At 43.9% G+C, this 27,530-nt stretch overlaps 1 protein-coding gene across 10 annotated transcripts in view; it reads right to left on the reverse strand.

The window, feature by feature from the left end:
- Nucleotides 1-345: 345 nt before the first annotated feature.
- KCNS3 (potassium voltage-gated channel modifier subfamily S member 3) overlaps nt 346-27,530 on the reverse strand; it is a 52,483-nt gene continuing 25,298 nt past the window's right edge. For 8 of the 10 annotated variants that reach the window (XM_060309754.2, XM_060309755.1, XM_060309753.1 and 5 more), the window contains 2 exons: nt 11,398-11,589; nt 346-2,343 (listed from right to left, as the gene is read on the reverse strand). In XM_060309754.2, coding sequence (XP_060165737.1) covers nt 812-2,287 — 1,476 coding nt within the window. In that variant the 5' untranslated portion in view covers nt 2,288-2,343; nt 11,398-11,589 and the 3' untranslated portion in view covers nt 346-811. Of the gene's footprint in view, nt 2,344-11,397; nt 11,590-12,647; nt 12,812-27,530 lie in introns of those variants that run through there. The other 2 variants (XM_060309758.1, XM_060309761.2) reach the window with 2 other exon arrangements.

Below are 27,530 nucleotides of genomic sequence, written 5' to 3' on the forward strand. Positions count from 1 at the left end.
AGCAGTAGAAATTAGAAAATATATACTGGAAACATATCTGTAAGGGCACATGTTTCATGCACCTATGCCAATTTGAGTATGTCCTAAACATGTACACGCATAATCGGGTTACACTGGACAGTGTGGTTTAATCATGAACGTGATCCTCCCACTCGCCAACCACTACCAAGTCTACTGAACAAAAGAACTAGCCCACCGTTGATGTATATCCAAAATTCAGAAACACACAGAAAGGGCTCTTAATGTGTGCCAAAAAGAGCTTTTCCCTCCCAAGCCAATTGTGAATATACTGAAATAGACTGACTTGACATAAAAACACACGACCAAGACATTCTCCATACTGAAGTAGGCAGTTTATTAGGCTCCTAATGTCCATGTTTAGAACGTGAACATGGATGGACATGCATTGTCTCATTTTGCGGATCTTACATGCTTGTAATCTTCAGTCAGCTGGGCCTTTGATTCTACTTGTCAGTAATTGACAGTTAGCTCAATGTGAGTAAATGATAAACACAGAACGATACGTAAGCCGTAGCAAGAGATCCCACCCAATACCATCTACCTTTTGTTTTTCAAAAACCATATCACAACTCTCTCTTATAAAGAATAAATTTCAGAGCAAGGCATTTAATCCGCCTCTCTGAAAAAAATAAAGACGTTTCTATCATTTCAGAGCAGTGAAATGTCCAACTATGGCTGAAAAGTACACCCTGAGAATTAAATGATTTTAACAAACCCACTGAGGTTTATAAAGCTGTGCTAACCTAACGTCGGTAAAAGGGACACGAGGCACAGGCACGAACGCCCCTGCTCATTTCGCCGTGCAATTCTCCAAGGAGGCCGTGTTATAAACATCCTCGTTCTCGTCAATGCTCGAGGCGTCTGTGGCTTCGGGGTCACTCACCACGATGCCCACAGAAGAGAGACTGGTGAGGAAGGCATGCATCCGCTGCGCATAAATGTCCCTAATGTTAAAGTAAGGGAGCTCGTGACACTTCTCTGGTGGGTCCTCACTACACTGGTCCACTTCAATGTCCTTTTGCTTCTGGTAGTACTTGGAAAACTTGTTGAAGATAATGGTGATGGGAAGGGCCACCACCAAGATGCCACAGATGATGCACGTGCTGGCGATAAGCTTCCCAGCCAAGGTGACTGGGTGGGTGTCTCCGTAGCCCACGGTCGTCATGCTGATGGTGGCCCACCACCAGCAGACAGGGATGCTGGTGAGGCTGGACATGTGGTCATCTTTCTCCACAGAGTAGATAAGCACGGAAAAGATGGAAATGCCCACCGATAGGAAGAGAAGTAGCAGCCCAACTTCGTGGTAGCTATGCCTCAGTGTGGCACCGAGAGACCGGAGTCCTACCGAGTGCCGGGCCAGCTTGAGGATGCGGAAAATCCTCATGAGCCTGAGGATCTGGACCACCTTGCCCATGTTTTCAATGTCCTCACTCTCTTCCTTCTTGGTGTCTACAGCCAACGTGGCATAAAAGGGAATAATGGAGATGAAGTCGATTATGTTCAGGGGGTTTTTCCAGAATTTCTTTTGACAGGGAGCAGCAACCAGCCGGACGGCCAGCTCGAGGGTGAACCACGCGATGCACGCGATCTCGACGCCTTCCAGCACGGGGTCGTCCACCTCCCCGTCCTCGTTCTGGAACTCCGACATGCTGTGGACGCACATGGCCACGATGGAGGCCAGCACCACGCTCAGGGAGGAGATGGCGATGAGCTTGGCCGACAGGCAGTAGGCTGGGTTTTCCGTGCGAATCCAGATCTTCTTCCGGAGCTGACCGAATCGCAGCTTGTCAAACTTCTCCAGCTCCTTCTCGAACAGAGACGACTCTTCGAACGAGGAGTCAGTACTCACATCGTTGCTTTTCTGGTCCCAGTCCTTCTCGTGGTTTTCCTCCTTGAGCTCGTGGTAGCGATTACTGCAGCAGGAATCGAGGAAGAGCTCGTTGATGCCCCAGTACTCGATCTCCTGGCAGAACGAGAACACGCACAGCTCCTCCATGACGTGCAGCTTCCCCGTGTAATAAAAGTTCAAAACGTATCTGAACAGGGAGGGGTTCCGATCAAAATAGTACTCTTTATCGGCCACGCTGTAGTCATCACACAGTTCCAGGATGGCCTCTTCCGAGTGGCAGCTGAGCAGCTTCCCGAGTCTGGTGTGAGGAAAGCGCAGGAGGGTGCTCTGGTCGATGGACTGTTTAAAGCCCCCCACGTTCAAGTTGACAAGTTCCTTGTCTTGTCCAGGGCGATGGAAAATCTCACCAAACACCATGGTGGATACAGGCGGCGGAGAGCTGGCTGGGAAGGGAGATGGAGTTCACGCTGGACCTGGAAGGAACATAAGACGGCATTTAGCCCTGTCCCATGCAGCCAGCCGTGCCAAGCTTATTTTTAAACTGCCCTTTCCAGGATGATGGGCTACATTAAAAGCAAAACAGGAAACAGGAAAAAAAAAAAAAGAATACGCTATCCCCTTTTTGATTAGAAGAGAATCGACACAAAACAGGTTTTTGGTTTTCGTTTTTTAAAAAAATGGGTTTATATATCCATTTTTTGGAAAAAGACTGCCATATAAATTTTATGAACCCCAATTCCTATTTCTCTACTTTTTAGTCATCCAACATTACCTCCCAATGCCCGAAAAGCAATGCATTTGGGATCACTTACACAATACAGCATCTCCAGTCTCAACCACGAGGCTTCCTCATTTGGAAATGCTCAATTCAGACGTGACAGGCTACCTGCTGCCCGGCTTGTAGCTCATCTCTCCTGGCCCCTAGGGCTTGGTCGTGCACCCTCGGGAACAGCTCTGTCCTCTGCTCTGCACCTCGTCCACAACCCACACATCCCTGGGGGCTCAGCTCAGCTCTTACAAAAGATGTAGGTTTCCTCTTACGCTCCAGGGTTTCACTCTGTTTAGAAAAAGCCCTATTCCCCACGTTTCGATGTGGACAATCAAAAGGATATAATTATCTCCCTGTCCCTAAGTATCTTAAAAGATATAGTTACACTTCATGGGATGGGATTTCAGGTACATCCACAAGGGAAGAAACTGACTTAGGGAACCTTTTCAAGTTAACTGCACTATCAGTTTCCTGACACGGACAGGCTCCTCTGCCACCTCCTCCCTCCCTTCACAGTTTCCCACACGCTCCCAATCTATGACATCCAAGTCTATACCGGCCCAGCACGCACAGGCTATTTTATTCTTGACGCTAACCAAGATGTACCAGAACCATTTCTCAGAGAGAAAAATAATAGATTTTGACCATCATCCAATAGAATGACGCTTCCTCAGAGCCAATGATGCAAATAAAAGAAAGGTAGGAAACTGTCATATACTAAGTTCCAACAGAGTACTAGTAGATGTTTTGTTTTTATTACGTCTTTTAATCCTTCCAGTACTATAAGGTAGGTGTATAGGAAAACAGATACTCAGAGAAGTTGAGTAGAGCCATGATTTAAACCCAAGTTGGATTAACCCCCAAGCCCATGCTATTTCCACTACACACATCCCCCCCATCCCTTCCTATTTTTTTCCTTATTATAATCTAATAACCCAATGTGGGAAGTGTTATAACAGAAATGAGTCAAGCATCTTTGGCTTTATTGAGAGAAGAACAATGACCTCTGTCTGGAGAAGCTTCATGGCAGAGGTTCTATTCAGGTCAAATGTTAAAGGTTTAAGCAGAGCTGAGCAAAGAGGGAAAAGGACATTCCCAACCGAGGGTATCAAAAGGTGGGCACAAGCCAGACTGTAAAAAGACTTGTGTATCAACCTAAAGAGTCTGGAGTTGATCCTGTAGGTAAGACCACTGAATCATCTTAATCAATAAGTGGGCGTGGCTATATTTGTGGCTGTAACTTGGAAAGACCCCACTGACAGCAGGAGGGAAGACTGCTGGTGGGAATGGCTGGAGTCAAGGAGGTAGGGCTTCAATAGAATAGGTGAGAGGACCCAAACTCATACAGCAGTGGTGTATATAAAGTGACAAATTCAAAAGTTTATGAAGTGGAATTGACAGGACTTGGTGGTTGACTGGAAGGAAAAGATAAGGAAGTGGAAAGTCAAAAGGAGGATGTGTTTTCTACTCTGCATTAGTGGGTGACATCATTAGAGGAAACACAAAGGTCAAGTAGGAATTTCTTGCCCTTATGTTTATGGAAAGCCCAATCTGTCGGCGAGACGAGAGATTCCTCCTCTGAAAAGGACACCCCAGAGGACACAGCCTGAAAACACAGCCCTCTGCCATCCACCCTAGGAGGAAGCCTAGTGTCATAAGGAATACATGGCCGTTTGCTCTGGACTCACCAGCACTGAATGTGTTCCCATGAACCCAGAGACCTCAGCCTGGCACGGCAAGAAGCTTCATAGATTCGCTGACCTCTTTAAAAGACTTGATTTTTTTCTGCCTCTGCTTTCTATTTTTAGTTAGAGATCTTCTCTGAAGGGCTTAAATCAGAGCTTACGGCTTGGTCCAAATATTTATGGAACCTCTGAAAGCAGGCTTATGCTCGTGGCAAGTAGGGTAGTAAAATGTTCCAAGGAACTAGTTTTAGCTAAGCTAGTGTTAAGGCTTGAATGGACATTATCTCCTGGTGGATTATTTTTTATCTCCTTGGCTCTCCTGGAAACCCACCACGGTAGAAAGCCACTGTCTGCCTTCATGATACTACCTGCTCAAGTCAGTCTCAATCAGAGACTGTGCCGTCCACTTCCTAACCGTTTCACAGTCACTTCTCCAAAGAACAATGTTATCAACCATAATATCCGTCTTCTTGCTCTGTCCTCCTTGCTTTGTATTGACTCCATGCCAGTAAAAGAGAGCCCGTTCTGAGGTCCACTCATTCCTCAAAGTCTACTCACAGAAGCAACACACATCATAAAACCAGGGATCTCTTGTTGTGGGTCTTTCAGAAGAAAGAAAAAGGAAAGCATCTCTGGATCAGATCAAATGCTTCAGCTCAGAGGGCAAGATGAGATTCTCTGCGTCACGGCGGCCAGAGTACAGTGTTGATTTCTTTGGCTGTGTCTGGCCCATAGCAGCCTATGGAGGGCAGGCAAAAAGAAGACGCCCACCTTTACAGACTGTAGCAAGGTTCCCTTACATACAGCTAGTCCCTGGCCAATTACAAACAATCCTTATATCCTTTGCTCCTCACTATTACTTTGGGATTTTGCAGATGAGGAAGCAGGATCAGAAGAGATGAATGGACATCATGCAGCTATTAAGGGTTAGAGCAAAACCCAAGCCAGGGCTCCTTAGGCCAACCCCTCTGCTCTACAGCGTGCTGGCTCACACATCCAAAGTGGCATAAGAAAAGCAGATACTGAACATCACTATTTACAAGATTCCTATATTCAGGCCAGCATTTATTTAACAGCCATCATTTACTCCCATTCAGAAAATAGTTGCTGCATCAAAGGTATATCTATATATATTCAATATATATTTATATATAGTACATATTTTATATATGAAGTTATATGTAAATGTACATATAAAGGGATGTATATTATATACACATACACCCACACTTAGTGTGAACCATATATATATATATTTAACTGTGCACACACTAAATAAAAACATGGGTCAATTCCTCTATAAGTGAGACAAATGTCTCTAATTGTGACTAAAAATATAGAAAAAAATAACCAAAAAATTTTTGATTACATAAAAGTAAAATTTTTGGTATGGAAAAACATGCCATAAGTAATGTTAAAAAAGAGAATACGGAAAAAAAAAAAAAGAGAATATGGGAAAATTATTTGCCACTTACATCACAGACAAGTGGTTAATATACCAAGCATGTAAAAAGCTGTAGACAGAGAAGAAAAAAGAGAACAACAATATAGAAAAACGGACCAGGTATGAACAGACAGTTCACAGAAAAAAATGCAATTGGGTCTTAAAACAGGAAAAAAAAAATGTTCTACCTTGCTCATAGTAAGATAAATGCACATTAAACTTACGGTGCAGTATCATATCCAATACCAAAATGGAAAAAAAAAATCCAAAAATTGGACTACATACTCTATTATCAAGTATATGGGGAAGCAAACACTTTCACAGACTGGGAATACAAATGAAAGGGAATCTTATGAAGGGGAATTTGGACATATCTAGCAAAACTGCCCACAAAATAGGAGAAAATATTTGCAAATCATATATCTCATAGGGGTCTAGTATCCAGAATAGGATTTAAAAAAAAAACCTCTTACAACTCAACAGTAAAAAGACAAATGGGCAAAGGATTTTCTAGACATTTCTCCAAAGATATATAAATGACCAAAAAGTACATGAAAAGATGGGCTTCCCTGGTGGCGCAGTGGTTGAGAGTCCGCCTGCCGATGCAGGGGACACGGGTTCGTGCCCTGGTCGGGGAAGATCCCACATGCCGCGGAGCGGCTGGGCCCGTGGGCCGTGGCTGCTGGGTCTGCGCGTCCAGAGCCTGTGCTCCGCAGCGGGTGAGGCCGCAACAGTGAGAGGCCCGCGTACCGCAAAAAAAAAAAATGTACATGAAAAGATGCTCAATATCATTAGTCATTAGGAAAATACAAATCAAAATCACAATGAAATACCACTTCACACTACTAGGATGGTTATAATCAAAAAGTAGTAATAATACAATATTGTATTGTGTTATAATACAATAACTGTTCGTGAGGATGTGGAGAAATTGGAACCCTCAAGCATTCTGGGTAGCCGTTTTGGAAAACAGTGAAAGAATGATAGAATTAAAATCTCACCATTTTGCAACTCATAATGAAATAACAGATCTGGGCAATGATCATAAATGGCTGCTAAAACCCAGATAAAAAGCTGATGGGGAGCTTCATAGCTGGTAGATCAGAGGACCAATACCTGAACCCGTTGATCAAGGCCTGGTGTAACAATAAGAGACAACAAGATAGGATGTGCCTCCTGATGGAAATATATACACAATTCTGAACTATACCAGCCCCCAAAACGTCAGACCTGAATTTGATCTAACCTCTAGATCTAACAGTTGAAGTAAAATAGAGACTTCAGAGCAACATGTTCAAAGACACTATAGGGATGCAATCAGCAAAAACCAGACTGTGGGAAATTATACAGGACAAATGACATGGATCAAACACATGACATATCAAATAATCCAGCATGTGGCTCTGTATGGATACTGACTTGAGCTAGCCAAATGCTTTTAAAAATACATATGAAGGGCTTCCCTGGTGGCACAGTGGTTGGGAGTCCGCCTGCCGATGCAGGGGACACAGGTTCGTGCCCCGGTCCGGGAAGATCCCACATGCCGCGGAGCGGCTGGGCCCGTGAGCCATGGCCGCGGAGCCTGCGCGTCTGGAGCCTGTGCTCCGCAACGGGAAAGGCCGCGGCAGTAAGAGGCCCGCGTACCGGAAAAAAAAAAAAAAAACATATGAAAATCAGGGACATTTGAATGCTAAACTAGACACTTGGTGACATAAAATAATAACTGTCAGTTTTTCAATGTGCTAATTGTATTGTAATTATGCTCTCAAAAAGAATCTTTATCTTTTGGAAATATACACTAAGATCTATGGATAAAATTATACTACATTTAGGATTCATTTCAAAATAATCCATTGATGTGGGGTTGCGGGGGACAGGGTGGAGGCACTGTCATACAAGATGGCCGTGAATTAATAATTACGACAATCGTTGCAGCTGAGTGATGGGTACAGAGGAGGTTAATGCATTATTCTATTTTTGTACATATTAAAATTCACCATCAACAATGTTTTAAGAAAAATTTACTAAGCACCTTTTTGAGCCATGCGCTGTGGTAAATGCTTTCATATACACTATTGTGCACCTTTTAACTACCAGAATCTCAAGCAGTACCTCAGTGTAAGTATCCCTGAATGACTGAATCATTTCATTTAATTCTCCCACAGTCCTAAGGGGTAGATCCTATACCCCATGTTGCAAACAGGGAAATCTGAGGCTCATAGTTTAGGCAACATTATACAGCTTTTACAGGGCAAACTCTTTCCAGTATGCCTCAAATATGAGTATTTAATTTTTTTTAAGTGGGAGGAAGGAGGGACTGGTTGATCTTCAATTTTACATATTTTATCAGTCATCCTCATTAATGAATGCTAGATTCTTTGGTAGGAGATTTGGTACTAGCATGCCAAGTACACATGTGGTCTCAAATGAGGCACATCTGTGGGTCCCAAAGGCATCTGGCCACAAGGTAGAAAAATCAAATGCTATTTTCATTCTCTTCCCCAAGAAGAGCTTCGGTTCATTGTATCAATCCTCCTGCCTACTATCAACCCAAATCACTCATGGTGAGAACACCATATACGGTATGTGGCCACCTTGTTCCTCTTGGTATTTGTAAGACCGAAAAGAAAGAACAGATGTCAAAAATCCAAGATATTCTCTGGCAGCTTAAAAGAAAACCCACATTGATCCACTTCTCTCCAAGTGGCACCCATAAAGCCTTTCCAAAGCCATTAACCTCTTACCGCTCTCTTTGCCTCATGCTTTCAAAATCACTTTAAAAATACTCTCAAAACTGTGTCTTTTCAAGGGTGAGACATATACATGCACACATGTGCGTGAGTGGCTTTGATAATGCACTTGATTTGCTCAGAAAAGTAACAAAAGCAAAACAAATACAAGCCACTTGTACTTGCTTTATTGGGCAGAACCACTTTTTAAAATCAATTCCATAAAAGTAAACAGAAAACCTTGATTCTTTTTTCCTTCCCACTTGTCCAAAATCTACATTAGTCCTATCATGAAATCCAAAAAAAAAGGGCGGGGGGCATTTTTCTGCATTAATGCTGCCATCTTTTTGGAACATTCTTCTGAAAGAGCTGTATTTCATTCTATTAAATTTAAAAGAAAAATAATTTATGTTTTTAAAAAGGGTAGGTCATACTAAATTGTATTTCTGGCCATGCCATATGAGAATATTCCAAGTAAAACTAAACAAATGTAAACAGACTTGAAAATCTAAATTCAATCCACACCCAAGTATTGAGCATCCTCTCACCAGGAACCTTCCCTGGTGATGATTTTCTCCTACAGCAAGCTCCCCGTGCACTGGGGTGGGTAACGTGTAAGGAAAAGAAAATCAGAAGTCAATGTGGGGCCACAGAGGAGCAGAGAGTATAATGAAATGTCAGTGGCATTGCACGGTCCACCCTGACTGTGAATTTGGAAATGGAAATGCTAGTGGTCCTTGATTCAGGCCTTTGTGAATCAGAGCGTTTTTACAGCAGCTAAAATAGCACAATCCTGAGAAAGAAACAGCTGTTTATGAGACATTTAGGAGGACATGTCCAGAGCCAGAGTACAGGACACACAAAACTTCAAAGAGCTTGCTGGATTTAAGTCTTTGTTTCCAGGGATCAGCATTTCCTGGGCCTCCTGAGCCTTCTACATGGAGCCAATCCCCCCAGTAGCCTTCCAAACGGTTCTTCCCAGCCCAGTGAGGAAGCCTGGATATAAAGTGTGATTCCCACTGGCCAAATAAACGGCAAGGAAACGCCCTCCTGGTCTATTCCACATCTGACATGTTCCAACAGCATTAAGTGCAGCTGACAACACACCAGTGGCATAGGTCCCAGGTCGCCCTAATTCAGAACATTCATCACCTAAACCCAACTTTTAAATGTTGAATTGAAAGAAATGAACCCACCAGGTTCCCTTATCTGTGCTGAACTATAGAAGCAACGAAAGAATAGAGAAAAACGTCAAGACTCTGAAAACTTGTGCTTGAACTGCCACTCCCCAGCTACATGACCTTGGGTGGGAGATTCCTGATCGACAAAAGATGATGTACACACCTTGATGATACAATAACAAATGCAAACGTCTTTTGAAAACACAAAGCGTAAGATACATGTAAAACCTTATTCCAAAAATAAGACATTAAGGTAACAGTATCCCTACCTCCCCTTTCCTGCCCCTACTTACTCCCTTCCCTCTCTTGCCCCCTCCACCTGGACCAGTCATATTAGAGTGGTACTTATTCCCTCTGGACTCTATTTAGTGTGGCCAATCCCCTCTGGAAAATCCAGGGAGCCCTGTGATCCACGCAGCCCATCTCCAAGCAGGAAGGCTGCTCGGAGGGCTGATTCAGTGAGACAAAAAGCCAGAAATCTCTCCTATCTGTAAAAAGCAAAGAACCCCACGTGAAAGATTTTCAACCAGAAACAGGAAAAATGTGGACTTTGCCCCAAGAGGGGAGCCTTAACTCTGCAGTAGCTCCATCTGAGTCACAGCTCCACCTGAGTCATGTGACATGGAGGGACGCACATACAAACGGCTGTCAGAGTGACATTCTGGTGTCCAGAAGAGGGAGTACTGGAGCATTTGAACGCACCTACGCCAAATTAATAGTTCACCCCTGCCCCTGCTTGCCGGCTCTGCTCACCTTTTCCCACAGCCCTGCAGGTGCATTTTTATTTGAGCCCCTACCACAAGGAATTATAGTGTTTTTACAGTTCTCTATCCTCCACAAGTCTGACCACGGCTGTCACTAGACTCCAAGCTCTTCTGCAGAGGGGACCAGGTCTCGTCATCTCCACAGCCCCTTATGCTAATTGCTGTCCACCGTCTAGCGAAAGACACTTTTATCTGGAAGAATTAGCAAAAACTATCACTGTTTTTGTGAAAGAGCCAGCAGAAGGGTCTAGATCAGGCATGGCGAAATGAAATGCTTCCAGTGGCCAAACAAGTTACACAAGTGAAGTGGTCAGGCTGGGGACTGTGGTGAACCACCCATGCTTGTCTAAGTGGCAAAGGCTACTCAGCACCAGAGTCCCTTGTGGGAACAGAGGGCCAGTCTAGGTGTATCTTACAGTGTTCCCGGAAAACCCAGAAACCCTGCTTTTTACGTGGTATATCTCAACTGTAATTAGAATTGATCCAAAAAGTTTTTAACATTATGTGGCTCAAACAAAAATGTACCCCCGGGCCAGGCACTGCCAATAAGCCCTCAATCTGTGACCTGAGTGAGATTCTTACCAACCCCAGGTCTACGCACCGATTTCAAGCCAGACTGACTCACATGGACACAAATAGAACCTTGTCACAATAACAGTAGTGTCATTCCCTCAAGTCTGAACTACAAACAACAAAAGGGGGTGAGCCACAAAGATGACAGAATCTTCCATAGTTGACCTGCCATGTCCCCCAGGACAACTGCAGCCCCATCCTTCCAGGCTGGCACTCTCCCTTCCTCCCTCAGTCATCTGCCCCAACTGCCCAGTGGATTTTACAGTCGGAAGAGTCTCCCTGATGTCTGACTTTCATTTCTGTCACTGCACTGTAAGGTTTGTTCTCCCCTTCCTCTGATAAGTAATGGTGTCAGAGAAAACGTCAGAGAGGCAGCGCTTACCCTTGTGGTGTTGATGTCACACACTCTGCCCTCATCCTGCCCGGTGGAATGTCCATCGTCATCCAAGAAGCTCCGCCCTTCTTCCTTCACTGGAAAGTGTGGTGCACAGAGGCATTTAGTGGCCAAAAAGAAGAGAAGAATCCTGTTCTCTGGTTCTACTGGCCAAGGCAGTCGCTGGGAAACCACTCTCACCTGCAGAAGAAAGCATGCATCAAGTTGTAACTCCAAGGGGAAAACACATACAAGAAGTTTTATCTCAGACTCATTGTTCTGGGTGTTTTACTGATTAGACCCTTATCTTAGAGCCCCATCTAACTCTCAGGGACCCGTCACTCCCACTGGACACGTGGCTACAGAGACATCAGGAAAGGATTCACAACCACTTTCAGGCCCCAGGACTCTCAGATCTTGACTGGAGTGGACACGTGGGACATCTCCACTGACCCCAAGGCCGAGAAAATATCCAAGGATAAAACGAGGCACTAGAATTAGGACTGCAGTCACCTCCCACGCAGCTTCTTCTAGGAGCATTATTTTAGCTAATTCATAATATTAGCTAATTCATCAAGGATATACTTATAAACCTCTAAATGAGTACCTTTAATCCACATTAGAGACCAAGTTCTGAGTGTAACTGTGCTGACAGAATGAATACTGCCGCTCTAATTTGAAATCAATAGGTTTCGAAGGCTGGCCAAATTCCATTTTGCTTCATTTGGCCATTGTCATATTTCACAGACCAGAAATGACTACAGGTGTTAGATCAAAGTTCTCTAGTTGTGTGTGTGTGTGTGTGTGTGTGTGTGTGTGTGTGATGTATGGGGGAGAATTAAGTTTGTATCAAAACAAATATAAGGACAAATTTCAATTTTTCGCTCTGAAAAAAGTTAAAGAAAGTAAAAAAAAAACCTTCAATTCCCAACAAGGTAAGCCTTGCCTCATGGTGGCGCATTCCCATAGATTTATACTAGTATCCAAGCATCTATCCATTGATTTTCACGTTTTCCAATCAATGCTAGGTTCAAAGGGGAGGAGGAGAAGATAAAGAAGAAAAGATTGATTCTGAGCTGCAGAAAGAACTGAAGGCAGTGCCTCCAGCTATGTCAGTTATTACAAACTTTCATTATACTTGAAGCTCTGCCCAGTCTTATCCAGGGCACTGGGATCACAAGACGCAGTGCCTGCCCTCAACCCTACCCCGGGAGCCCACAGACCCCAAACCAAACAACAAACAAGTGGAGGTGGCCTACCGACACCCAGGGGGCCTTGAGAGGGAGCAAAGCAGGATCGGTTTCCAAGCCGGTCCCAACAGTGGCCAGAGCAACCCTTCAGTGAATTTCCAGCTCTAATAGAGATGATAATGAGGAAGGATCCGGAGAAAACTGCAGCATTACCCAAACTGAACTTCTGAGATGGGACACGTGGCAAAAGAGGGAGAGAAATCTCAACAGGGATAAATAAGATCAATTCAGGAGCTAACACCCTCCTCCCCCTTCCTCTTCTTTCTCCTCCACAGACTCCCAGCAGCACCTCAAAGGGTTAGCCCCAGACGTTTGTGTTTCACTTGAAATGCAGAAATGTTGTGCCTTTTTTAAAGGATACAGCACATATATATAGGCTTCCTTTCCCTAGCAGACGCCTTTCCAAATGTAGCACATTTTAAAGAAAGGTAAGATTAATCTGGCTAGGAGATAATTAATTAACTGCAAGCAGCTTTGATATGACTATATTAATTACTGAAGACAAAAATTAACAAAGTCCTTAGGCTATTCAGCACTTCTAAGGAACCCCAGCACTGCTGGGCACTGGCTCATTACCCAGAAGGACGGGGCTGGCCCAGGGACAGACTGTGAGGTTAGCCAAATATATCTTTTTTAAAAAAACTGATGCCCAGTGGGCATGAATGTCTGATACACGAATAACATCCCAGGCTGTCTTTTTCTCTCTCCTTCCCCCAAAACTCAGACTTCTTGTGCCTTCCCTCATTTCCCGTCACCATGATTTCTGTCCAAAAAACTGGATTTTTGGAAAACATGTAAAATTAGTCAGTACCTCTCTACGTGAATTTATGTCAGTTTACTCCCTGCTTAGGGCATTCACATACTAGGTGTGACCTCGCCACGTAAAATGGTAACTAGCATTTTCCGAGTCCCTACAACACACCAGGAACCTTCCCGAGTGTTTCACACACATCACCTCCCTCCTCAACCACCGTAAGGGGTAAGTGCTGACATTCCCATTTTATAGATGGGACATTGAGGCTCAGAGAAGCTGTCTGCCCAAAGTTCCACACCTCATGAGTGCCAGAGACAGGAGTCAAGTTCAGGTAGGTCTGCCTGATTTCAATTACTGTAGAAAATCAAGGTCCTCTTTTAGTTGTTGGGGAAAGTTAAGAAAGGATTGGTAGAGGTGGCAGAACGTGGCCCAAACCAGCAGGTCTGGGGGGACGAAAAACGTGTACATCCAACACGTTCTCTCCTTCCTGCTTGACAATCCCACCAAATGGTTCTGTTTCTCTGTGCTCCTATCGTCCGTATCAGTGTGCAACTGTCTGTGATTTAGCACTTAAGCAGGTTTCTGACTGTGCTCAATGATTCAGCAGGATCCTGGCCAAACACATCATGCTCACTCGAGTACTGCTAGCCTCTGCATAATTCCTCCCGTCATAGGACAAAGGGAGACCCTCTGCGGCATCCTTGGACTCCCCTCTAGCCTGGCTGTATTTCTTGGTGGGTTGACTACAGCCTTCAAAAATGAACAAGATGACTGCCTCCAATACTGAGAGGGGAAAGGTGAAGATTAAGTGGCATATCGAACCTTTTCATCATCCTGAGGCCTGACATCCAATCTTGGAACAGAACGAGGAAAAGCAAACCAACAAGCAGACAGTACACAGGAGTGAAAATAATGTCCTCAGTCCCTCTCCCAGAGCTCACAATCACAGGGATAAGGTCGCTCTCCCAAAATTAAACTCTAAAATCAGTGCCGGAGAGCTCAAAGCAGACACTCCAAGGGACACTGCAGCCTAGGTCTGTGTCCTCTGTACTTGCAGAGAATCCTGAGAGCACCTGTCATGGCCCTGCTCACATTCTTCTGAAATGTCGTCACCCCAGTGCCACCCAGTAGACTGAGAAGCCTCCATTTAGGGACAGAGTCCTAATATCAATCTTCAAATGATGTTACCCAATGATGCTTGACACGTTTTTATTGAACCAATTCCTCTCCCCCAAGCCAACAAGACTAAAAAGTAAATTAATTAAAAGAATCAATATGGATAATGAAAGGCAGTGGGTCAGCAATGGAAACAGAGGAGGAAAAGTGTCAAAGATCAAGATGGGTTGCCAAGACCCATTCCAGCACTTCCTAAAGGAGAAGAGTCTTATCCTGAAGACTCAGCATCTCCAACACTGATGTGATACATCTTGAGTGGAGGTTTAAGACCTCAGAGTTTCAGGTATCACTAGATACCCCCAAATCTCCCCTTGTTCTGATTCCAGGCTCCCTGAGGCACCTGCTAGCAATTTCCTTTCCCAGGCTCCTTGCCAACGGACAGCATATAAGCTATGCAGCCAACACAAGCGTCCACTCTGTCCACCAGTTCTATTTATTAGTGGAATTTAATAAGGCAAAAAGAAGGTTATTTACTCACCTTGCTGGGGGTTTCTATTCAAGTCAGCCTCCTAGAGTTTAATCAGCTCTGGGACATCTGAAAGTGAGTTTCTGAAGTTGCAAGTCTGAGAGAGAGCTGACCCCAATCCGTGATAAGGTTACCAGGTAAATGACACCATGACGCACCCTCCTGGCAACCAGCTGGCTCCTCTGGAGACATCCTGACCTTGCAAACTTCTACAGCAGGGATCCCCGGCCTCAGCGCTATAGACATTTTGAGGCCAGATAATTATTTTTCCTGGGGGCCGTCCTATGCACTGTTGAGCAGCATCTCTGGCCTCTACTCTACCCACTAGATGACAGCAGTACACCTCCTCCCACCCCCCCATGGTGTGACAACCAAAATGTCTCTAGATATTGCCAAATGTCCCCTCGAGAACAAAATCATCCCCAGTGGTGAACCACTGCTAGGTTCACCGGCGGTTCACCACCACTGCTAGAGCCACTGCTAGGTTCTCACTCAACGGGCAGAGTGAAAAAACCTCAGACACCTATCTGGGATCTGGAAGTTCAGAAAGATCAGAATGACAGATAGTACTAATACTTCAGCAGCTGAGAAGGGCTGGGGAAATTTCTCCCAAACACTTATTCTTTTAGAATTCAGTCCTGGCATGTCTGGTGTCAGACAAGCAAAACTTTGCAAATGAGGAAAGATAAAAGCAAGGTTAACCTTTTGTTGAAACTCAAAGCATGCTTCACACAACGTGAGTCAGGAGTAAAGGTTAGTGATTTTCTCTGCGAGCCTGTCTCATGTTTGCTAATGTTTTTGGTACCAGAAAAACACACAGGGCCCGTGCACTAATATAGTTTCAAAGATGTGTGGGGCACATGTACAGAGATGTGTAGGGCACATGCTCTACTTCCTGTGGGGCATGGTGCTCCGGCTGGCCACACCCACTCCTAACCAAATCTGTCAATCTTGCGGAAACTCATTGACATTCCAGGAAAAGATACAAATATCTATCAGTTTTGTAGTCTCGCCCCTATTCATCATCCACAGACCAATTTTCAACACAATCAAAGAGTAATGAGATAATACAAATAATAAGAAAAGGTGAAATTTGACCTCACCTCTACCTTGCTGCACTAGTGAGAAGTGTGGTCCAGGGTTTTGCTTAAATAAAATTAAAATATCGCCATCGGGCCACCATAATGGAATTTAATGTGCCAGTAAATTATGTATATATTTAAATCCTATAATCCAAAGCAATCAGAATAACACAACACTGTCTAGTTGATTCAGAAAGTAGATTACTAAGAATATCTCCAAACGACTTAGTTTTTCCAAACTATCAAATTTCAAGAAGTCCCTTAAGTTAATATGAAAAATCCTTGAATTAACAAAGATGTTTTTTCCCTTTATTTTGCTCTGTCCCAAGAAGAAAATGATAACTTCCCAGGGTCTAACATATTCAGGAATTAAAAATAAATTGATAGGGGTTCTGGTCTTCGGAGAGCAAACCAGTAAGTGCTTTCTAAAGCAAGGCCTCTAAATGACATTTGAAAGGTTAATCTAAATTCTATTTCTCTTGGCCATCCAGAATGAGTGAATGCAACACGATCCCCAGAAATCCCAAGGGCTGGAAGCACAGGTAACTAAACACCACTGGCCTCTTCTCGGGTTCTATTCCTAGACAACCTCCCCTGGGGAACAGAGGCAGGGAGCAGCTGCTGCTGAGTCACCTCCAAAGACAATGCACAGAAAGAAAGCCCCGTGGAAGGGTGAGCACCTCAGAAGAAAAAGCAGAACCACACAGCCACCGACGTTTGCGAGGTCCTCCAGGACTGCCGCCATTCCACTGGTCCCGGGAAGGAATACCCTGGTTCCCTCCACCTTGCAGGAGTCCCCCTGCTTTGTGGCTGACCAAAAACAGAGGCTCAGCCTGCAGCCAGGAAGCAGGCAAATCAGCTCGCCCAGGGGCTTTAGACTCTGTGCTTGAGCTTGTCTGTCCCCCACGTTTTCAATGGCTGATGCATCAGACATCTCCACTAACACAGTGATAAAATAAGCAACTGAAAGCAAACAGTTCTGGGAGGTGCAGGGAAAGAAAACCTATCATGCAATGACAGTAGCAGTAGCAGTCGGTTAAAGGAAACCTTCTGGAGGACACTAGTAATGTGTGTCACAAAATCCCACAGTTTCACATTTTGGAATGTATCCTGAGGAAAGAAATCAGACATGTGTCCAAAGATGTAGATATAAGGATGTTCACTGCATCATTAATTATTCATAAGAGTAAAAAGTCAAAGGCAACCTAAAAGTCCATCAGTAAGGGAATGGTTAAATAGATTAGGAGGTATCCATGCAATGGAATACTCTGTGGCCATTAAAAACACTCACATGATAATAACAGCTCCGCATACCAAGTCAGGCCCCGCTCTAAGTGTTTGCATGCCTGAACCCACTTAATCTCACAACACTGGTACAAGTAATATTTTTATTGGATTCATTTTACAGACAGAGAAACTGGTAAATAGAGAAGTTAACTAACTCTCCAGGGTCAACAGCTCTTCAGTGATAGTTTCATGGTTTGAACTCAAACAATAGTGCTCTAAAGCTCTTCCCTTATCCACTGTGCTCCACTGCCCATAGATTCATGAATAGATAGTCACAATATGCTAAGGAAAAGAAGAAAATAATTATAATACAATAGTGTCATGATTCTGATCTTTATAAACTATGTCTGACTTTATAAAATGAAAAAAAAAGGGGCTTCCCTGGTGGCGCAGTGGTTGAGAGTCCGCCTGCCAATGCAGGGGACACGGGTTCAAGCCCTGGTCTGAGAGGATCCCACATGCCGTGGAGCGACTAGGCCCGTGAGCCACAACTACTGAGCCTGCGCGTCTGGAGCCTGTGCTCCGCAACAAGAGAGGCCGCGACAGTGAGAGGCCCGCGCACCGCGATGAAGAGTAGCCCCCGCTTGCCGCAACTAGAGAAAGCCCTTGCACAGAAACAAAGACCCAACACAGCCATAAATACATAAATAAATAAATTTAAAATGAAAAAAGAAAATCTATAAGAATATACACCAAAATGTGAAATGTATTCTCTCTGGATGACGGAATTTGGGTGATTTTTTTCCTTCTACTCTATACCTCCAACATTGTGCAAATTTCTTTACAAGTATTACAAAACACTTAGGAAAAGAGTTGTTTCTACTTGAGAACATAAAAGGTCATAAGCAGCCTTGGTCAGTATTTGGGAAGGGAGGAGAGGGAGTTGGGTAGACGTTGAGTGAACTTCCAGATCTGAGTGAAAGAGAACCCTCTGCTGACGTGCTGTGGAGTCATTTGTAGGAATCATAAGCTTCTGCTGTTCATTCCCGTCTGCTTTAAGGCAGGCCCTGTCCTGGGAACTATGGAGAACAAAACAGAACATGGCTCTTGCCCTCAGAGCTTACAGCAGCTTAGAAGAGCTTGGAGGACGGTAAACAGGTAAATCAACAACTGCAACCCAAGGCAGAATATGAACACTAGGGGAGGTACCAAAAAGGTGCTGCAGTTCAGAGGAAGTAAAGGGTCCTCCTCAGATAGGGAAGGAAGGACAACTACATAACCAGGTGTATCAGAGCTGAGCCTCGAGAGTCAGGTCAGATGTGAACAGGTAAAGGAGACAGGTAAGCGTAAGGCTGTTCTCCAAGCAGAGGAAAGAACACGTGCAAAGACATGGAGGCTAAAAAGCTTGTGGTAGGTACGGAGAGCGGAAAATGGGTGCGTTTGGCCAAGATACAGCCCTATGACATGGGCTATTTATTTATTTATTTATTTAACTTTTTTTTTCTTGGCCATGCCATGTGGCTTGTGGGATCTTAGTTCTCCAACCAGGGATCAAACCCAGGCCCCCTGCAGTGGAAGCTCAGAGTCCTAACCACTGGGCTGCCAGGGAATTCCCTGGGCATATTTAAATAGATTCTTTCTTCTTACAATACGAAGAATTCTGCCTGTACCGTCCACACCTTTGTGAGCCAGGAGTTACCCAAGTGAGAGATGTCTCTGTGGAAGGGAAATGGATTGCATGTGGCCATACAGAGAATCTGCTGAAACTGAGGGACCACACCCCAGGTCTCCTGAACTATTCAGCCACAAGGAACCAGTCAGAAAAATTAAAAAAAAAAAAAAAAAAAAAACCCTCTTGGAGTTATCACTGTTCTAGAACATCTGAAAAATTAGAGGCTGCCACCAGGTAGAGCAGTGCACCAGGAACTGCAGTGATCTGAAATGGCTAGATCATCTTTAATGAGTTAATAAAGAAGAACATATACCTGTATTGCTAAGTCATAAACTGGTTTTAGTATTTTGATAACTGTATTTGCATACAATTGGATTCTTTTTTATCTTGTGACTTTTTTTTTTTGCATTTAAAAATGCTATTCTGAAAAGTGGTCCATAGGCTTCCCAGACTACCAAAGGGGTCTGTGGCACAAAAAGAGTTGACAATGCCTTAGCTGGAGATCCTGTCAAAATGTAAGTCACTTCACTTTGCTCCTGTGTTCAAGCCAGCAGTGGCTTCCATGTTACTCAGAGTAAAATCTCCCCTCCCCCGCCTGACATCTGATTTCATCTTCTACTCCTCTCACTCTCTTTCATTCCCATACTGGTCCCTGTAACAGTCCTTAATCATGCCAAGTGAGGCACATTCCTGCCTCAGGGCCTTTGCACTGGCTGATCTCTGTGCCTAGAACGCTCTGTCTCCAGGTGATTGCATGGCTCCTTCCTCACTTCTCTCAGGTCTTTAGTCAAATGATAGCTTCTCAGTGATGCCTTCCTTGGTTACCCTATCTAAAATATCCCTCGATGAAACTCCAAGCCCCCTTCCTTACTTTATTTTTTCCCCTTAGCATTTGTTAATCCCTAAAATACACGTAGAGACATATGCTTTGTTTCTTTATTTTATTTATAGTTTGTTTCCCCACTTGGATATGAGCTCCATGAAAGCAGAAACTTTTGCCTTATGCGTCACTGTATCCCCCAGTGCCTTGAACTTTACATGACACATATGAGAGTCTTAAAAATTACATGTTGAGTTGACTGATAATCAATTAGTTGGTTTACATTTATCACATAGCTTGGCTACTGGCTGCTTCCATCCCATGTCGAATTTTAAAGTCTTTCTTGCCCACTGCACTACTGGGAGAAAAGAAAAATCATAGCAGATGTGAGTTTGAAATTGTGGCCACCACAGAGGAAAAGTAGCTTATTTATCAGCCACTGCAGAAGGGAGATACATTTTTTTCCTTAATAAAAAGAGTTTTACATCAAAGACAAGTAGTTCCAACACACACACACACACACACACACACACACACACACACACACACAATAAGTTAGATCAAGCTATAGCATAACAAATACAAAAAAAGTAAATGGAAAAATTGGCATATGGCATAAAACCAATAAAAGCACACAAACCCAGACTGAAATAGAAGGGATGCTGGTTGATACGATCATCACACAGATTCCACCTGGCAAATGATAAAAAAGGAAATGGACAGCTTACAAAGGCATAAGTAAATGCAGGTTATAAATCACCACATGGCCACGGCTTGACTTAACTTGCTGTTGCTAAAATGTAGAATTACCCCTCTAAAGGCACTGCTGCTTACATATCAGAATAGCAAAACTGCATTGAATGCTGGTAAAATCAGAAGTTCACAGGGCCGTCTTCATAGGCATATAAAGCACCTCACGCCATCCTATACCCTGGGAGCAGGTAGTTTTAATAAGAACAACCTTTTTCTTGTAGGATAATCTGCTAAACAACCAAAGCCAAGACTGGATTCCTTGTAGTTATAAAATGTAAGTCAAGGGTAAATGAAGAAAGTACTATTTTATATCACATACGTCCTTATATAGATGTGCTGAAGGCATTCACATATCAAAAAATAACACAAAATAAAATCTCCCAACCCCAAATTCCTCTTTGCAACACAGCTGCTTGAAAACATTTTTTACACTCATCCTTCCTTCTTCTGCTACAATACCTACCCTAACGCCGCACTAAGTGTTTTCGCTAAAGGCATCTTCTGGTGACCAAACCCGGCTGTGCGTGACTCACTTGTCCGAGGCATCTGTCACTGCTGACCTCGCCACCCCTGCCGTTCACGGACGTCGCTTGTCTGGCCACTTATTCTTGGTTTCCCATGAAACTCTGCTTCCTCTTCCCAAATCTTAAATCTGAGGTCACAAAATAAAATACCTGCAGGGGCTCAGCAGGTGCCCAAAATGAGAAAGGAGGTCACCTGGCCATCGTGACAAGCTGGAGAGCACCAGCCCTGCCAAAAAAGGACCGCTATCCCTTAGCTGTGAGCATCAGGTGGCCAGACTGCCCCACACTGTCAAGAATGCCCACAAATCTTATTTTTATGGGAACTTTCCCAACTTTTTCACTGTTATCAACTTTGTTGTTAATGTTTTAATACTGTAAAGCCAAATCAAACACATCTGTAGCCTGGATACAATCTGCAGGTCTCAAGTCTGTGTCACCTCCCCACCCCGTGGGTACTTCCTCATCCCGCAGTTCTTCTCCCTGAAAATTTCACCCAACTCCAGAGGTCAGGTGTGGAGCTCCAGCCCTAAGCTTCCTCCTACATTGTGGACTCATGGAACTGCCTACTGGATGTATCCATTCAACTGTCCTAATGGGACCTTGAAATAAACACGTCCACACTTTCCTTTCATCCTCTGCTCCCAAATATCTCTCAAGTCCCTTTCCTTCCCCTCTCTCTCTCCTGCCTCTGCTTTCATTCAGACGCTTGGTATTTTTCCATGGTTTATTCCACAGACTTCTGACCGTCCTCCCTGCCTTAGGCCTGTCCCCATTCCCTACTCTCAAATTCATTCTTCAATCCAAGCTAAAGTTACCTTCTAAAATGCACAACCTTAATGTGCTTGATGGCTCCCTTGGCCTTCAGGATAAACTCTGGATCCAGACGGCTTGAGTCTCAATCCCAGCTCCGCCACTCACTAACCATGTGACTTGGGCAAGTCATTTAAGTTCTCTGAGCCTCAACTTCCTCATTTGTGAAACATGGCTACAAAATAGCACATAGCACATCGGGCAGTGACAAGGCCTAAAAATGAGATAATACAAATAAAGCTCTCTGTGCTTGGTACATAGTTAATGCTCAATTAAATGTTAGCTGTCAGTATTATTATCATTCCTCATCTATTATCCTCACCTGTCACAACCCAACTCAAACTCTAGAACTGTAAAGAATTACTTGAAATTCTCCACAAGTGCCCCTAACTTCTCACTTGTTTGCTCAGAATGCCCTTCAAGACTCATATTCTCTGTCATATTCTTCAAAACCAAGCCCTGACCCCTGACCTCTCCCTACCCCAGAACCAGGTCCCCCCATCCCCCATCCGCCAGTATCTGTCTCCATCTGAGTATATAACTTGCTGAGCTGCAGTAGAACAATTCCTCGAAGCCTCCACCATGACCCTGTGAGCTCTTCAAAGGCAGGGCCTATTTTTTCTTAATTTTTGCATCGTTGATGCCCAGCAAGAAACAATGGATGAATGAATGATCTTCTTTCATCCCCAGATCCACCCAGAGAGGCAGGCATTATTATAATCCATCATTTACGGATGAGGAAAGTGAGGTTCAGAATGGCTAAGTCCACATGGGAGATGGCAAGCCCTGGGCCCAAGCCCGGCTCCCCGAGCGAGGCCCGTGTGGGTGAGCTGGTCATACTCTGCTCCTGTTGGCTGTCTGTCCTCACACACCAGGCTCATGTACTTACAGCAAACTTCACTTTTATCCTATATCCCTAGATAAGTGTGGGAAGAACACACGTAACCTTTATCATCTCATGTTCTTTCTATGAAAAGCTACAAAACATCTTCAAAGGTCATTGTATAGAGCACAGGTGTTCAATACAAGGGTCACAATTTTTTTGTGCACTTTTCTCAACAAAGTATGTACAGTCAGTCTTCCTGACTGTAGATAGTATCTAAAGCTAAGGTTCACATTCATAGGCAAGAGCACAGACTCTGTACTTAGCCTGACCTGATTTGAATTCCAATTCTGCCACTTTCTAGTTCTATGACTTAGGTAAATTATTAAAATCTCTCATTGATGTTTCTTCATCTGTTGATAGATACATAGATTAGATAGATAGATAAATAGATAGATAGATGAACAAGTAATATAAGATAAAATGATAATACCTACCTCGAGGTATTATGATAAGAAACAAATGAGTTATTATGTATATCACATTTCGAGCAGTACCCAATACTTTATTTATATAAGTACTACATAAATATTGCCAGAGCCCTGAGTGTCGTCTGAGTAAGAACTGAAATTCTAAATACACAGCGATTGCCCCATCTCTTTGATGCTATTTTCACACACACACGCACACACACACACCCAGGTAGACACACCTGCACTCAGGATCACCTGCGGCAACAGTCGGAGGCCCGCAACGTTCGCTGGCAGGGCCTTCGTCTCCTATGTCCCTTTCACTACTTCCCTCATTCCCTTTCAGCAAACACTATCCTGTGTTTGCCCTGTTCCCCTTTCAAAACCAGTAGAAAAGGCCATGAGATTAGTCTTCATGCTCTGGTGTGAAGTAAGGCCTTCGGACACTTCCCACGTCACCGGAGGCCCTTTGGATACAAACAAGAACCAGGGGGCTCACTAGCAAATCCAGTGTGCGTCAGTCAGAGGCTATCTGAAGCTCTCAGGACCAAAGAGAAGTCTGAAAACCCACACCTGGCAACAGACGGGAGCCAGGGCACTTCTGAAGGACATGGAAACAGAAATAACTAACTGATAGAAGAAGATGTCTGGTTAGGCAGAACAAGGAACACGCCAGTGGACTCTTCCATCCTCCAGTCCCTCCACTGACAGAGCGCCTGATAGGCTGGGCAACGTCACCTGCCCACCCAATGGCTGGACTGGGGCAGAAGGAACCTCGGGGAAATCCTTAACACTTACCATCCCACCAAGACAACGTTCAAACGGGGAGGAATAATTACCCAAAGGAAATTATGGGGCTGCAGGAAGTGGAAGCAGATGTGTGGCCCAAAATTCCATTCAACCTTCCCAGAGAAGTCTCTATTCTTGACCTTAAAATATAAAGATAAAGAATGTAGAAGTCTAAGGAACAGGTCAAACTAACTACCTGGGTGATAGAGGCCCCGCTCTAATGCAGCCAAATCCCACTAGTAGACAAGTCAGTGACAGCATCTTGCCCCCCCTTCTCACTGACACCCCTTCCGCCTCCGCAGGCAGCCAGAGAGACTTTTCTAAACTACAAGTCAGAACGTGTCGTTTAGGTAAAGCTTCAGTGGCTCCCCAGTGTGTTTGGGATAGAGTTCAAACTCCTCCACTGATGTCAAAGCAAGAACATCCCTGCCTGCCTCTCTGACGGCTGCGTCCCCCAATCTACTTCCAACCCCTCTGCCTCAGCCCCATCAGATTCTTTCCCATCCCCAACCTTACGGCTCACTCTCCTTCTCATTGAAGCTGTTCCCTGTTCCCTTCTTTTCCAGTTAGTTCCAGTTCTGTCATCAAGAAATCAGCTCCAATGTCACCTCTTCCAGGACACTCCCCTTTGACGTACTACACGTGTGCACACGTGCACACGCTCCCACGTACACATCTCACGCTACATAGGCACCACCCTCCATGCTTGCAGAACCGAACCATATTTGTAAGCAATATCACCAATACACAGTGGTATCAGCATCTGATATACAGCAGAGAAGTGGGAGAGATGTTTGGTGGAAGCATAACTAAATTAATGCTCTGCATGAGAGTAAAGACAAGGATTTTCCTGCTCAAAAGAGTGGAGAAGGCTGTTTGGAAGGGGTCTTCACATCATACAGTCTTTCCTGGACACTCCAGGACAACAGGATGAGAACGCCTGACCGAGCTATTGTTTCTGCCTAGTCTGCACACCTGACACATTATGGTCTTTCCAAAGGATTGTAGAAAAGTATTTATTGCTGCTAGGAGTCACAGATTTTGCCAAATCATAAATCCTCAGCACACTTACAACAAAACTCTGAAGCAGCCAAATGTCTGTTGCTGTAGTAAGTTGCCACAGTGACGATTTATTTCATGGGGCGCAAAAAGAAGTTTCCCTTAACATTCTAAATATGATGGCTCATATAGCACCTAATAAATATGATGGTTTATAGAACACCTAATCCATTATTTGGAAGGGAGGAAAAATGTTTGTATGCTTCACCAACATCCAGCTCCTGAAAACCATCCTGAGAGGATTTTTTTAATGCTTTGCCCAGAACTATCCGCTATGACTAATTCCATACTTTATCAATATGAAAAACTTATAAAATAATGAGATCCCCAGTGATGCAAGTCAGAAAGTTTTCAATTTGACGTGTTAAAATAAATTTTCACACCTCTCCTTTCTCCAATCTATGTCCTATGTGTGCTCACCTCTCTCTGAGTTTCCAAGTTCTCCATACAATGAAGAATGAGGTGGGAAAGAACAGGAAGGAAGAAAAGGAGAGCCCCCAAGCCCTCCAGTGAGCGCAGCAGTAACATGTGACAGTAGGACAGAGCCCCAGGGACAGCTTTCAGTACAGCCTCTGGAGGGGTGCAGACTTTCCTTCTGAGATGTTGAAAGGAAGTCCTCATTCCATAGTAAATAAAAATGCATGCTTGAGAAAAACAAGTGATACGATAGTTCTTTTTTTTAATGAGCCACCTAGTTCTTTCATTTGAAATCATAGATAAGCAATATATGGAATTGCTGAAGTTCAAATTCAGATAATATTAGAGGAAAAGAGACTAAAACATATAACACAACCAAAAATTAACTTGGCTGGAGATTTATTCTATAGCAGTAGTTCTCAAAGTGTGGTCAGGAAACTCTGAGGTTCCTAAGATCCTTTAAAGTATTCATGAGGTCAAAACTATTTTCATAATAAACTAAGATGTTATCTTCCCGTTTCCCTCTCATTCTCTCACAAGTGTCCTATGGAGTTTTCCAGAGGATGTATGATGTTTGAAAACATAACAGACTTAATAGAGAAGAAACTCTAAGAATTCCATTGTGTTCTATTAAACCGGACAGTAAATAAATTTGTAAAAGTGTAAAACAATGTCACTCATAATTTTGTTGTTTAAAAAAGCTAGTTACTGGGCTTCCCTGTCGGCGCAGTGGTTGAGAGTCCGCCTGCCGATGCAGGGGACGTGGGTTCGTGCCCCGGTCCGGGAAGATCCCACATGCCGCAAAGCGGCTGCGCCCGTGAGCCATGGCCGTGAGCCTGTGCTTCTGGAGCCTGTGCTCCGCAACGGGAGAGGCCACAACAGTGAGAGGCCCGCGTACCGCAAAAAAAAAAAAAAAAGCTAGTTACTTTTCATTAAAATATGCCATTTATGTTAACATGTTATGAGATGATTGCTGTTATTTTTAATGAATTAATAATTAAATACTTTGAAATGCATCTATTTTCATTTCTAATATAAATATTGACAGATATAACCCACATTAACAAAAGCTCTTGGGGGGTTCTCGATAATTTTTAAGCATGTAAAGTCCTGAGAGAAAAACACTTGAAAACGTTATTTCATAGCACTGGAATCTCAATTTCTCCTTCTTCCAAATTTTTTATTGTGGTAAAATACCTAAAATTTACCATCTCAACCATTTTGAAGTGTACAGTTCAATGGTATTAAATGCATTCACGATGTTGTGCAACCATTCACCTTGCAAAACTGAAACTCTCTACCCGATACGGTACTTTTTTGTGGATTTGTCTATTCTGCCCAATCAGCTAAGCAGCCCACACCAACGGGCGCCCTTCCTCCTCGAGGCTTGCGTCTGAGAAGATGGGTGTGTGCGGCAGGACCCTGTCCCCAGGAGAGAGAGCTCCATCCCCTCCCGTCTACATCACACAGTCTTCCACGTCCACTACTCAAAGCCATCTACCGCCCCACTCCTTAGGACTTAATTCTGCATTCGTGGGGCACCCTGAAACCTAACCCTGATGCCTAATAACGCTTAAGTGGGAATTATTTCCGAAGTGCTGACACTAACTTACAAATGAAGGACTGTAAAACAGGGCTTGCTGGCGTGCAACTGTTGATATGGGTGATAGGAGCAACTGGTAAAAAAGCAAAGCCAGGGGAGTTTAGGGCCACATTATATAACTGTACATCCTACTGGGTACTCTCTGCTTCAAAGTGCTATACAGAAGACACAAGATGAGAAGGCAAAGCGTGCTGCACCTTCCACATTTTAAGTCTGGAGGAGCTGGGAAAAGAGAACTCAGTGCTCATCGCCAAAAAGAGGCACCATTCTGACATTTGATTTCTATTTAGATCCAGAAGCCTGTGGAAACTGCTTAAAGGTGAAGCTCTCAGGCCCCATATGAACTTTCATAAGGTTCCTATTTTTGCATATTTGGAGAGCCTACACTGTAGGATTTGTGATTTAAGGAGATGATAATGTATGGGGATATTGATATCGTTTTGCACC

The sequence above is a fragment of the Globicephala melas genome, chromosome 12 (assembly GCF_963455315.2).
Source record: "Globicephala melas chromosome 12, mGloMel1.2, whole genome shotgun sequence".
Lineage (NCBI taxonomy): Eukaryota > Metazoa > Chordata > Mammalia > Artiodactyla > Delphinidae > Globicephala > Globicephala melas.